This window comes from Portunus trituberculatus, chromosome 20 (assembly GCF_017591435.1).
Source record: "Portunus trituberculatus isolate SZX2019 chromosome 20, ASM1759143v1, whole genome shotgun sequence".
NCBI classification, from domain to species: Eukaryota; Metazoa; Arthropoda; class Malacostraca; order Decapoda; family Portunidae; genus Portunus; species Portunus trituberculatus.
Genome location: NC_059274.1, coordinates 8823550 through 8837524, shown reverse-complemented (window position 1 = coordinate 8837524; position 13975 = coordinate 8823550). Strand labels below are relative to the sequence as shown.

Below are 13975 nucleotides of genomic sequence, written 5' to 3'. Positions count from 1 at the left end.
CACAATCTTCTGTCTGATCGCCAGTATGGCTTCCGTCAAGGTCGCTCTACTGGTGATCTTCTGGCTTTCCTTACTGAGTCTTGGTCATCCTCTTTAGAGATTTCGGTGAAACTTTTGCTGTAGCGTTAGACATATCAAAAGCTTTTGATAGAGTCTGGCATAAAGCTTTGATTTCAAAACTGCCCTCCTACGGCTTCTATCCTTCTCTCTGCAACTTTATCTCAAGTTTCCTTTCCGACCGTTCTATTGCTGCTGTGGTAGACGGCCACTGTTCTTCTCCTAAACCTATTAATAGTGGTGTTCCTCAGGGTTCTGTCCTGTCACCCACTCTCTTTCTATTATTCATTAATGACCTTCTTAACCAAACTTCTTGCCCTATCCACTCCTACGCTGATGATACCACCCTACATCTTTCCACGTTCTTTCAGAGACGACCAACCCTTCAGGAAGTCAACAGATCACGCAGGGACGCCACAGAACGCCTGACTTCCGATCTTTCTAAGATTTCCGATTGGGGCAGAGAAAATCTAGTAGTTTTCAATGCCTCAAAACTCAATTCCTCCATCTATCAACTCGACACAACCTTCCAGACAACTATCCTCTTCTTCAATGACACTCAACTGTCTCCTCTTCCACAATGAATATCCTCGGTCTGTCCTTTGCTCATAATCTTAACTGGAAACTTCACATCTCATCTCTTGCTAAAACAGCTTCTATGAAGTTAGGTGTTCTGAGGCGTCTCCGCCAGTTTTTCTCGCCCTCCAACTGCTTACTCTGTATAAGGGCCTTATCCGCCCCTGTATGGAGTACTCTTCGCATGTTTGGAGGGGTTCCAGTCACACAGTTTTACTAGATAGGGTGGAATCAAAAGCTCTTCGTCTCATCAACTCCCCTCCTCTGACTGTCTTCAGCCTCTTTCTCACCGCCGAAATGTTGCATCTCTTTCTGTCTTTTATCTCTATTTTCATGCTAACTGCTCTACTGATCTTGCTAACTGCATGCCTCTCCTCCTCCTCCTGTGGCCTCGCTGCACAAGGCTTTCTTCTTCCTCTCATCTCTGTTCTGTCCAACTCTTTAATGCAAGAGTTAATCAGTACTCTCAATCATTCATACCTTTCACTGGTAAACTTTGGAACTCCCTCCCTGCATCTGTATTTCCCACTTCCTACGACTTGTCTTCTTTTAAGAGGGAGGTATCGAGGCATTTGCTCTCCTAATTTTGGCTGATGTTTTTCCTCTTTGTAGAGAGCCAGCACTCATGTGGGTCTTTTTCTTTAATCTTTTTTTTTTTTTTTTCCCGTGGCTGGCCCTCTCACCTACATAAAAAAAATAAATAGTAGTAGTAGAAATAGTGGTGGTGGTGGTAGTTGTAGTAGTAGTCGTATTATTATTATTATTATTATTATTATTATTATTATTAGTAGTAGTAGTAGTAGTAGTGGTTTCATTTTGTTGTATTAACAGCAACAAAACCAATATTAACATCACTGCGAATAGAAGCACATAATATACGAACACAGCTCTATTAATCTATTCTTTTCATTAAGCTAATCCTTCTGGCCGTATTCCATTTCCCTAGCCTTTCCTAACCTCTTGTCCCTTCCACATATAAATGACGAGATTAATAACTCCCGCAGGTTGAGTGGCGGCGGGCAGCGAACCTCACATTCCCCGGCGGGTCAGCGGTGGTGGGCGGCAGGTCAGTGTTGTTTGACTTCGTAGGGCGGGAGGACGCTGGCACTTACATCTGCACTGCCAGGAATCCCCACGGTGCCACCTACTCCACCTCCGTCACCATACATGTCCAGTGTAAGAGTGTGCCTTCCAGCCCCCACCATGCCCCTAATCCCTTCATCCCCACCCCCCCCCTCTCTCTCTCTCTCTCTCTCTCTCTCTCTCTCTCTCTCTCTCTCTCTCTCTCTCTCTCTCTCTTCTTGAGTGTGTGAAATGAATTCCCCTCTGCTCTGATAAATACGAAGGTTTCAGTCCACGGTGTGTTTTCAAAGGACTTCGCCTCATCACTCTCTGATCACACACACACACACACACACACACACACACACACACACACACACACACACACACACACATACACACACACACGCACACACACACACACCGCAGCTTCCCTCAGCAAAACTTCATTAAGGTATTTATCTCAAGGAGCCAAGCCTCGCCATAAAACTGCCCCCGAAATAACCTTTAAAAACGCGTCATTTAATTAGCGAACAAAACACTGCTAACAAGGTTGCTGGCGGGTGCAGGTTGCCTCCTCTCCTCCTCACGGATGCACTCCAGCTGCCTAATTGCTACATTTCACTCTCGTAATTAGGCGCACTTGCACTTCAATGGAGCTAATTACGAGCGACTCAAGCACTCGAGGCGTTATTCTCCCAAGGCGAGTTGACAACATCAAGGTCTAGCCAATAGGAATATTAATACGTCTGCAGTAAAGACTGTAAACACCACCCACCCTTCCCAACCTTCCCCACACCAACCATGCACACGCTCCGAGACTCCGAGGCCATCTCTCTCTCTCTCTCTCTCTCTCTCTCTCTCTCTCTCTCATATTTTGAAACACTTCCGCGTTGCACCTTCACTATATTTCAAAGGGGTTTAGTTGAAGTGACACGTGTTTTTAAGGATGTTTCTGTAATTTTAGTGACATTGTAACAAGTTTCTTGCATTATCAAAAGGACAAATATTCTTTAGAACTCAGCTAATTGTCTCCGCAGTATTTAAAAATGGTCGCGGTGAGAGAAGGTAGCGTTTCTGAATAAGGCGATCTTTCTCCCTTACGTGCGTAATTCACCTCTGTCGTCTGCTGGTCACCCAGCCAGTCTTCCCCATTACGGAGAGAGCTCAGAGCTCATAGACCGATCTTCGGGTAGGACTGACACCACACCACACTCCACACACCGGGAAAGCGAGGCCACAACCCCTCGAGTTACATCCCTATTTATTGCTAGGTGAACAGGGGCCACACATTAAGAGGCTTGCCCTTTTGCCTCGCCGCTTTCCGGGACTCGAACCCGGCCCTCTCGATTGTGAGTCGAGCGTGCAAACCGCTACACTACGCGGTGTATTTACCTAGTTGTATTTACCTAGTTGTAGTTTTGTAGGGCCTGGGCTTTATACTCGTGTGGCCCCGTCTCCATAACCTACACGTATCCAATTTTTCTTTAAAACTATGCACACTCATTGCTGACACCACTTCTTCACTCAAACTGTTCCACGTCTCAACACATATTTGTGGGAAACTATATTTTTTAACAATGTGTGTGTGTGTGTGTGTGTGTGTGTGTGTGTGTGTGTGTGTGTGTAATTCACCTCCTCGGTCGCCTACTGGTCACTCAGCTAGTCTTCCCCATTACGGATCGAGCCCAAGAGCTCATAGACCGATCTTCGGGTAGGACTGAGACCACAACACACTCCACACACCGGGAAAGCGAGGCCACAACCCCTCGAGTTACATCCCGTACCTATTTACTGCTAGGTGAACAGGGACCACACATTAAGAGGCTTGCCCATTTGCCTCGCCGCGCCGGGACTTGAACCCGGGCCTCTCGATTGTGAGTCGAGGGTGCTAACCACTACACTACGCGGTGTGTGTGTGTGTGTGTGTGTGTGTGTGTGTGTGTTCTTTCATACTTCTATCTCTTCCTTTCTAAAATGTTCCATAAGTTTTATCAATTGAATCTCTTTTCTCTGGGTTAAGCTTATAAACATTCCATTAAGCTTGAGAGAAAAAAGTTAAAGGTACATTAGGTTTCATCAGGCTTGAGGTAAAGAAATATAGAACGTTAAAGCATAATATTTCATCACACCGCAATTTCATTAAGCCAGAGAGGAAGTAATAGCGATCAAAGAGTCAACAATGTCTCTCTCTCTCTCTCTCTCTCTCTCTCTCTCTCTCTCTCTCTCTCTCTCTCTCTCTCTCTCTCTCTCTCTACTAAACTATTTTCTTATCTATTTACTCCTTTCTTTCTTCCTTCTTTTATCATATTCAATCATTCCTTCATATTCCTCATATTCTCTCTCTCTCCTCTCTCTCTCTCTCTCTCTCTCTCTCTCTCTCTCTCTCTCTCTCTCTCTCTCTCTCTCTCTCTCTCTCTCTCTCTCTCTCTCTCGTCCTTGACTTTTCTTCGTCTCTCCTCAGCAACGTGGCGCCACAACAACTCTTGAGATAGGTACACTACACTGACTTATCTTGTAGTATGATGAAAGTTGTAAAAATAGCATCCATTGTACTGTCATTCCACCAGTAGTATCCGCAACATACACAGCACAGTTCAGGAGGGAAAGAAAAGAACAGATAATGTGTAAATTAATAGATGAATGGATGGATAGATGGATGGTTGTAGATAAAGGATTGGTTGAATAGGAAAATAGATGATAGCACTCTTTCTCTCTCTCTCTTTTCTTATTCTTTGAGAGAGAGAGAGAGAGAGAGAGAGAGAGAGAGAGAGAGAGAGAGAGAGAGAGAGAGAGAGAGAAACACTAGAAGAAGAAAGAAAAATGAGAAACAGCCACTTCAGAGTTATCTATTACTTCTGCACCATTATCAGATATCTTGCCAATTCCTTTTACCTTCCTTCCCGCGCCAGACATCCCCGTGGTGGGCGTGTGGGGCCGCACCGTGGGACAAGAAGGCGTGGAGATAGGATGCCTGGGGGAGGGACAGCCGCGCCCTACCTTAGCGTGGTACAAGAACAACACCAAGCTTCCTGCAGTGTGTGACGGGTGAGAGAGAGAGAGAGAGAGAGAGAGAGAGAGAGAGAATGATAAGAATAATGAGTGAAAAAGAAGATAAGGAGTAGTGGGGAGAAAGAGGAGGAGGAGGAGGAGGAATGGCTTCTCGCTGTGTGTGACGGAGAGAGAGAGAGAGAGAGAGAGAGAGAGAGAGAGAGAGAGAGAGAGAGAGAGAGAGAGAGAGAGAGAGAGAATGATAAGAATAATAAGTGAAAAGGAAGAAGATAACAAGTAATGGAGAGGAAGATGAAGAGGAGGAGGAGGGAAGACGAGTGAGTAGGAAGGAAATCAAGAGAAGGAAAGAAGAGCTGGAAAAATGAGAAGGCGAAGAATAGAGAGAAGGAGGATAAAGCTTAAGTAGGGAGGAGAAGGAAGCAGGTGTGACTAAGGGTGAAGGAAGGTGGACGAAGAAGCGAGTGATGAGTGGAATTAATGAAGACAAAAAAGGAAAGGAGTGAAAGAACATTATTACTATCACGATTGCTGTTGTTTTATATGTTTTTATAGCAGTGAACGGTATTTTTCGCATCTTTATCTTTCTTTACTTTCAAGTATCTTCCCTCAAAATTCAAGCGACCTTTTTCAAATTGTAGATAAAAATACATGATAGACAAACATTATAACCCCATTTTCATTAACTTGTCCTTGTTCCCACAGTTTATTTACTTTTATTATTTTTTTTACCATAATTCAGATCACCTCTCACATCATAGATAAAACAGACAAGAAATGCTATACATACAATCAGTTACGAGTATATATTAGTACCGCCTCACTATCTTCTTATCTCGTAATGACTGATACGAGCATGAGAACATTGCAAATAATATTATAAGTCAGTTGATGTAAGAAACCACCGAAACTACACACATATGGCAGCATATATGACCATCACCTATTGTCCTCACTCATGTACTGGTGTCATATCTTAAGGGTCTCTAGTGACCCACTACTAACGGCCTGATTACTGAGTCTATTTCACTCATCTATCACTATTTGAGAACTAAATCCTTCCTATTTATTGTTTAAATCGAACTTTAATAACCTTGAGTCCATCATTTTTTTTGTCCTATACCCTGAGACTTTGGTTTATGTTAATCTTATGATGTCGCCTTTACAACTTCAACTCTTCCATCAGCTCCAGTCTTAATTGATCTCCTTGTCCCTCAGCCAGGGCGAATGCTTCCTCTCCCCCATTCTCCCCTGGGGCCTCAAGCGATCGTGAGCAGAGTACAGTATAACCCTGGTATTGTTTATAAATTACAGGAACATAGAGGTGAAGTCCACGCCTCTGTCACCTGGCTTCGTGCTCTCCGTCATCAAAATAACCAACACGACAGTGAGTGACTTCGCGCTGTACCACTGCCGCGCCGCCAACAGTCTGGGTGTGTCTCGCTCCTTCCTGATGCTGCACGACGGCTCCGGTAAGAGTCAGGGGTGAAGATGCGGGAAGGACGTTGACTTTGTTACGTACCTTTAGTTCTTTGTTCATCTCACTGTATTTCAAACGCCACGACTATTGCTAAAGGTAACAAAGATGATTGGCGGGGTTCTCAAGAGTGTTTTTCCTGTTAATAATTCAAAGATCTTGTTAATCTGTCCATGCAACCATAAAAACACTTTTGATAATTCATGTCACTTTGCTTGGGTCTTCCGCTAATTCCTTTGTATCTCTTGTATTCTCTATTGCATTCTCTTCACCTTATCCTATATGTCGTTATCTTCTTCGTCTTACTTGTCTTGTACTTTTGGTCATTTTTCTATTCATGTGTTATACATAGATCTACTTTTTGTCATCTAGTAAAAGAGAGGAAGGAAATTTACTACGACAGTTTTGCTTTTAGTATTGGACGAGGTTTGAATGTCACATCAGCTGTGTTATTCACCACTACCCTTGTTTGCTGGTTTGGTATGGAGATCCGAGATATTATTGACATCTAGTATGTAGCGAGCTGATGAATGGACACACACACACACACACACACACACACACACACACACACACGGCCCGGTAGCTCAGTGGTTAGAGCGCTGGCTTCACAAGCCAGATGACCGGGGTTCGATTCCCCGGCCGGGTGGAGATATTTGGGTGTGTCTCCTTTCACGTGTAGCCCCTGTTCACCTAGCAGTGAGTAGGTACGGGATGTAAATCGAGGAGTTGTGACCTTGTTGTCCCGGTGTGTGGTGTGTGCCTGGTCTCAGGCCTATCCGAAGATCGGAAACAATGAGCTCTGAGCTCGTTCCGTAGGGTAACGTCTGGCTGTCTCGTCAGAGACTGCAGCAGATCAAACAGTGAATTACACACACACACACACACACACATACTTATCTAATCAATACAAAGCGGAGATTCAAACAAAACCTACTTGCACACAATCACATCCACCTGACCACGTGCACTACATGTCTGTGCATCGCATCTAACCTCAACTTGACCCACCCCTTCTAGTGCTTCTCAATCAACAGGTGTTTAAATAAATTATTTCTCTAGCCGGATACACAGGATAACTTATGTTCCTTGAATCAAGACGAGTTCAAAATATGAGCCAAACTTTGCGAGTGCTCCTGAATTAAGAATAGTTTTACTCGATTTAATTTTCAAGAATACTCCTGAATTAAGATGTGTTTCAGTATGAACAAAACTTAACGAGCACTCCTGAAATAAGACATCTTATATATAATCCTTTCCTATGGCTGTCGGGAAGTCAAACCCAAATCAACTACACTCCAGTAAGATCAATGTGACTCATGACTCATTGGTTTTAGATCTGTACAGTATATATGAGTCCTGTTGTGGGATTTAATATCTGTCCCTTGTTTGGATTTGTGTTTCTTGACGTGTAAAAAGAAGACTCAATAAGAGTTAAAAAAGAATGTAGAAAGAGTTTGATCGCTTATCACTCCATGAGAAAGAGTTCCCATAGTATTATTAGCCTTGGTGTTCTGAGATTGCTGACGTATTACTGAGAGAGAGAGAGAGAGAGAGAGAGAGAGAGAGAGAGAGAGAGAGAGAGAGAGAGAGAGAGAGAGAGAGAGAGAGAGAGAGAGAGAGAGAGAGAGAGAGAGAGAGAGAGAGAGAGAGAGAGAGAGAGAGAGAGAGAGAGAGGAGAGAGAGAGAGAGAGAGAGAGAGAGAGAGAGAGAGAGAGAGAGAGAGAGAGAGAGAGAGAGAGAGAGAGAGAGAGAGAGAGAGAGAGAGAGAGAGAGAGAGAGAGAGAGAGAGAGAGAGAGAGAGAGAGAGAGAGAGAGAGAGAGAGAGAGAGAGAGAGAGAGAGAGAGAGAGAGAGAGAGAGAGAGAGAGAGAGAGAGAGAGAGAGAGAGAGAGAGAGAGAGAGAGAGAGAGAGAGAGAGAGAGAGAGAGAGAGAGAGAGAGAGAGAGAGAGAGAGAGAGAGAGAGAGAGAGAGAGAGAGAGAGAGAGAGAGAGAGAGAGAGAGAGAGAGAGAGAGAGAGAGAGAGAGAGAGAGAGAGAGAGAGAGAGAGAGAGAGAGAGAGAGAGAGAGAGAGAGAGAGAGAGAGAGAGAGAGAGAGAGAGAGAGAGAGAGAGAGAGAGAGAGAGAGAGAGAGAGAGAGAGAGAGAGAGAGAGAGAGAGAGAGAGAGAGAGAGAGAGAGAGAGAGAGAGAGAGAGAGAGAGAGAGAGAGAGAGAGAGAGAGAGAGAGAGAGAGAGAGAGAGAGAGAGAGAGAGAGAGGTACACATTTCACGAAAAGCAAAAATAGAGATAAATAAATGAATAAACAATAGCCACGCTAGGAAAATACCGTGGCACCATTACAAGGACACAAAACTCCAGACAACCAAAAGACTCAACACTACTACTGTTCCCTCCCTCACAGGCGCAATGAGTCCCGAATACTTGGAGGAACCAGAGCACCCGATCATCTATAGCACACCAGTTGAGAATCCGCGCCTGGCTTCCTTTCTGTTGGGGATGGTGCCTCCTCTCTACATCGCCCTTTACATCATTGCCTACCTGGGATGCTACAAGAGTCCCAGCACAGGAGGCCACGGCAGGTTCGGCGGCAACGTTGATATGGACGCGGAGTAAATAGAAGAATAGTGTAAATGATTCTGTCAATATTCTTTCGTCTACGTATTGCTTCTGATGTCACACCTTCAAGTTAATGTTTTCATAAATTGCCGTTATTTCGTATCACATCGTTCAAACCACATGTTTTTGTTAAACTATATTAGTTTATAGTGGTGGTTGTTTTATAATAATTGATCTGATTACATACAAAATATTTCAGTAAACAATATGCATTTTTTTTTCAAGCAAACGTTTGACGTACTATACTGGGATAGTACTCTTTTCCTCTATAAACACACCAATCTATATTGAAATATAAGGAAAGTCATGAAAATCTCAGTTTTTCATTTAAGAAATACTTTTTGCGCCTCTGTCTGACAAACGTGTACGGATCATCGCCTGCACCTTGCTTCTTACAGCACTCCTCTTGTAGGTTATTCTAGATCAGAGAAATTCAAGGGAAGTGGAAGAGGAAGAGGAGGTGGAGGTTTGGATGCGTCTCAGCTCATGCTCACCAGTGTCAGCCGTGCGGTGTTTTCGCATGGCTTTCACTACTACTGTGAGCTTTTATAATAGGAGCATTCATGTATGTGAGTGTGTGTGTGTGTGTGTGTGTGTGTGTGTGTGTGTTAATCTTGGTAGAAAGAGTAATACAACAGTCATAATGAATGATCAGAAAAACAAACACGAAACCGCGCCTATAATAACCGCACTAGATCCTCTTTTTTTTCCCAACACAAGACACCACAGTTACGTTCTTTTCCCAGCAAACTCCCTCGCCCGATGTCTATCCCTGAGAGCTGCCTCCGCCCTCGCCCTGGCTACCCTTTGCTGTGGAAGCTGGTGGCCTGAGTCATTAACCTCTGCAGGAGGCTGAGGAGGAGGCGTAGTATGTTCTTGTAAGTCTCTGGCATTCTCTATTTCTTGCTGGATATCTTCTGTTGCGAGAAACGGCTTAGGTTCTTGGGAGTCCTCATTTTTGTCGCTCTCTTGGCGGCTTAAATCCCGCTGGGCACTGTCACCATCACACTTGTAACCCCTTAGAGTGTGGTTGGTTATCTTATCACCGTGCCAGGATACAATCACCTTTCCTGACGGGTTCAAATCGAGGTGGATGCGTTGGGGCACTTCCTCTTCTCCGCTTCGTGCTGGTGTCCGGGAGGAAGCCTGGACGCGGCGTGTATCACACCTACATGGGTGTTGACATTGCATGTAACTGGCTAGGATAGCCACATTGAGCAAGTACAGGTCACACATCCACGGTAGGACCCCGCAGCTCCTCAAGAGAACGCTTAGCAGAACTGAAAATGGGAAGATATATTTATCCTGCATGGCTGACGCATGTGTTTCTTCCCGTTTCCGTCTGTCAGAAAGTCGAGCTGGGGATGTCGAGTTGGAATTTGGCGGTGGCTTACTTAATATATATATATATATATATATATATATATATATATATATATATATATATATATATATATATATATATATATATATATATATATATATATATATATATATATATATATATATATATATATATATATATATATATATATATATATATATATATATATATATATATATATATATATATAGAGAGAGAGAGAGAGAGAGAGAGAGAGAGAGAGAGAGAGAGAGAGAGAGAGAGAGAGAGAGAGAGAGAGAGAGAGAGAGAGAGAGAGAGAGAGAGAGAGAGAGAGAGAGAGAGAGAGAGAGAGAGAGAGAGAGAGAGAGAGAGAGAGAGAGAGAGAGAGAGAGATAGATAGATAGATAGATAGATAGATAGATAGATAGATAAATAGACAGACAGACAGACAGATAGATAGATAGATAGATAGATAGACACACACACACACACACACACACACACACACACACACACACACACACACACACGGCCCGGTAACTCAGTGGTTAGAGCGCTGGCTTCACAAGCCAGAGGACCGGGGTTCGATTCCCCGGCCGGGTGGAGATATTTGGGTGTGTCTCCTTTCACGTGTAGCCCCTGTTCACCTAGCAGTGAGTAGGTACGGGATGTAAATCGAGGAGTTGTGACCTTGTCCTGGTGTGTGGTGTGTGCCAGGTCTCAGGCCTATCCGAAGATCGGAAACAATGAGCTCTGAGCTCGTTCCGTAGGGTAACGTCTGGCTGTCTCGTCAGAGACTGCAGCAGATCAAACAGTGAATTACACACACACACACACACACACACACACCTTCCTCATTCTTCCTCTCTCCTTCCTTCGTCTTCAATACATACATTTCATATGTGTTTGAAAACCCGGCCCAATGTTACCTCCACCTCTGTAGTCTCTCTCTTCCCTCCTGTAGCTGCTGCCATGAAGAGGATCGAATAGGTTTCCTTCCTCTCAGCTCGGGGAGGGAAGCTAAAGTGACTAGGAGTGAAGCAGAGAAACCGCTTCACTCTCTCACCACGCCTGTTTTCAAAGGCCACAAAGATTAACAAACGCGTTCTCATGAGAGTTCCTCGTGTTACTTGTGTGGAAATTAGTGTTGCTCTGTCACTAGTATCACAAAAGAATGCTAGAAAGGCAGCGTAGCTTCATCTAGAGCTTTTTAAATGTAGTGGAGGTTCGAATTGAAAGTGTTTCAGCATGGGGTTTACACGTAAGTAGCAAATTAAATTAGTATGGTAGATATTCATTCCACTTTCTTTTCTTTTTAATTTTTAGATTCCTTTCCGTTTATTTCTTTTCTCCCATATTGTATAGAATAATTGAAATGTTCTTATCCTTCTTTTTCCAATGCATTTAGATTAGATAAACACTTAAATTTATTAGATTTATAATTATGTATAGCACTGCATGATAGTTTTTATAAGAAATTTACTATAGTTAAATAAGACATGATCCCCATGTATGGGGACCACAAATTGTAGAGGATTTCGCTGCAGGACTTAGCCCTGTTAATGGGCCAAATATTTAGAATTAGTATATAATGTATTGTGTACTTGTAAGTGTATCTTTAAGTACTGATGACGAGGTCGCTGTGCGACTGATACAGGATAACCTAGATGGGCCCTGGTGGCCCTTTGTTATCCTATTATTTATGTTATGTTTATGTTATCATTTGTTGCTAAAATAAGTTATAATGTGTAATAATAATAATAATAATAATAATAATAATAATAATAATAATATACGGTTTATTAGTTAGGCAATGTAAAAAATTACACTGAAAATGTACCGGGGGGGGGGGGACATTAACACAGTGAATTAAAAATGCTTAACCAAACTATGGAGCTAACTTAACCTAGAATTCACTTATTTATTTAAGGCTCGCACAATAGTGAGCACCGCGCTGAGTCGGTACCTTAGTTTAGTTTAGTTTATTTACAGAAAGTTATATATACAGAAGATGGGGATGGTGTATCTCCTCGCTAGAGATACACTGGAAGAGATAGAAGGTGAAAGATAGAAAAAAAGTAAGAGAAGGAAAGTAGCCGGGCGGTCCGGCTTGCTGTGGTAAAGTGATGAGCGTCACAGGGCAGTGCTGAGTGCTGGGTGGAAACCGGAGAGCCCGGGGGAAAACCACCCACACTGCTGTGGGAGATGCGATTGAGATGTGGGGGGTTACAAGTATCACTTAATAATATACATAATGTAGACAGCTTAATTACACGTATGAAAAGGTTAGTTTGTTAAATATATTAGTGTCACATAATAATATACATAATTGTAAACAGCTTAAAAAAGGTTAGTTAGTTAATTATATTAGTGAGAATTAGGTATATATGTTGATGAATCTGTACAAATGATGTGTGTGTTTGTTGTCTGCGGCACTTTAGAAATGTGTCTTGTCATGTTCGTTAGTCACTTTGTTTATCGTTCACTTTGTGTAAGTCTGACTGCGGTCAGCACTTTCTTCCTCCTTGTCACAGCCCGTCCTGTGCGGCTCACGGTAGCAGCTTGGAGACCCTCGGTGCGGTGCAGTGCCTTCCAGCCCTCCGGAGCTGGCCGGATTGGGGTGGAGGCTGCCTCCTACATCAGACCCGGTTCACTTAGCGCTAGTGCCGCGGCCAGGCCTGGCAGCGCTGGTCCGGGGATGCCCCGGGTGACGAGCGACCGCAGCGACGTGTCCTTCGGTGTGGTGCAGTGCCCTCCAGCCCTCCGGAGCTGGCCGGGTTGGGGTGGGGGCTGCCTCCTCCATCAGTCCCGGTCCACGTTGGGTCGCTGGTGCTTTGTCCGTCAGCGCCGCCGGCACGTCCCGTCTGATGGGGCGCTGCGGTGGGTGGCCGTCGGTGTGGTGCAGTGCCTTCCAGCCCTCCGGAGCGGTGCCGGGTTGGGGGGAGGGGCTGCCTCCAACATCAGTCCTGGTCCACGTCATCTCGCAGGTATCGCGACCCATCCATTGCTCAGGCGTGCGGCGGTCCAGGGGGGTTTCTGTGGGGAAGAGTGAAAGGTGACTGCAGTGTGTTGTCCTAAGGGTTGTGGTCTGTTAATGTGTCTCAGTGGTGGTTGTCACTTTGTGGGATTGTTTTACTTAACTGTATTTAGGTGCAGGATTTGGGTTCATCTCCAGAGCCAAGAGACTTCTTGGGAACCATGTGTGCTGGCGGTCTGGTGCTGCGTCATGGAGATCCTGTAGGTGGCTGAACTGGTCCCATCCTTCGTCTGCCATCCGTTGCCAGATAGAAGAGGCGAGGTCGGTGAGCCGGACGTTGATTGCCTGTATGGAGGCCTCCTCGTGGAGTGATTCGGTTGTTCTAAAGTCGTCCCAGCGGGTGTTGAGGGCGAAGCGTAAGGCACTGTTCTGTACTTTTTGGAGACGGCTGATGGATTTCTTGCTGAGGGCGTGCATGGGGATTGGTGGGTACATCAACACAGGTATCACCAGGGCCTTGATGAGACGGAGTTTTATCTTGGAATCCAGGCTTCTGAATCGAAACAGTGTGGAGAGTGCAGCTCTTGCTTGGCTGACTCTTGAAGTTACATGGGAGGTGTAGCCACGCGATGAGACGCTGAGCCCAAGGATGGTTCCTCTTTGGCTGAAGTTGATTGGTTCCCCGTCTAAGATGAGAGGGGCTGGTTTGAGGATGGCTGCTGGGACAACCTTGAACTTTGCCCTGTTGGTCTTAATCTTCCACTCTTCCTCGAAGGCGTTCACTCGGCTGATCTCTCTTGCCGTCCGTATGTTCAGCATCCGGCGCGACCGGCCTGGATAGCAGGTCACCTGGG

The 13975-nt window shown here is 44.6% G+C and overlaps 1 protein-coding gene across 1 annotated transcript in view; it reads left to right on the top strand.

Moving 5' to 3' along the window:
• Nucleotides 1–9112, top strand: part of LOC123506780 — a 14843-nt gene extending 5731 nt beyond the window's left edge. Inside the window, exons 2-5 of the mRNA XM_045259117.1 lie at nt 1638–1809; nt 4608–4743; nt 6019–6176; nt 8585–9112. Coding sequence (XP_045115052.1) covers nt 1638–1809; nt 4608–4743; nt 6019–6176; nt 8585–8796 — 678 coding nt within the window. The 3' untranslated portion in view covers nt 8797–9112. The remainder of the gene's footprint in view (nt 1–1637; nt 1810–4607; nt 4744–6018; nt 6177–8584) is intronic.
• The last annotated feature ends 4863 nt before the right edge of the window (nt 9113–13975 follow it).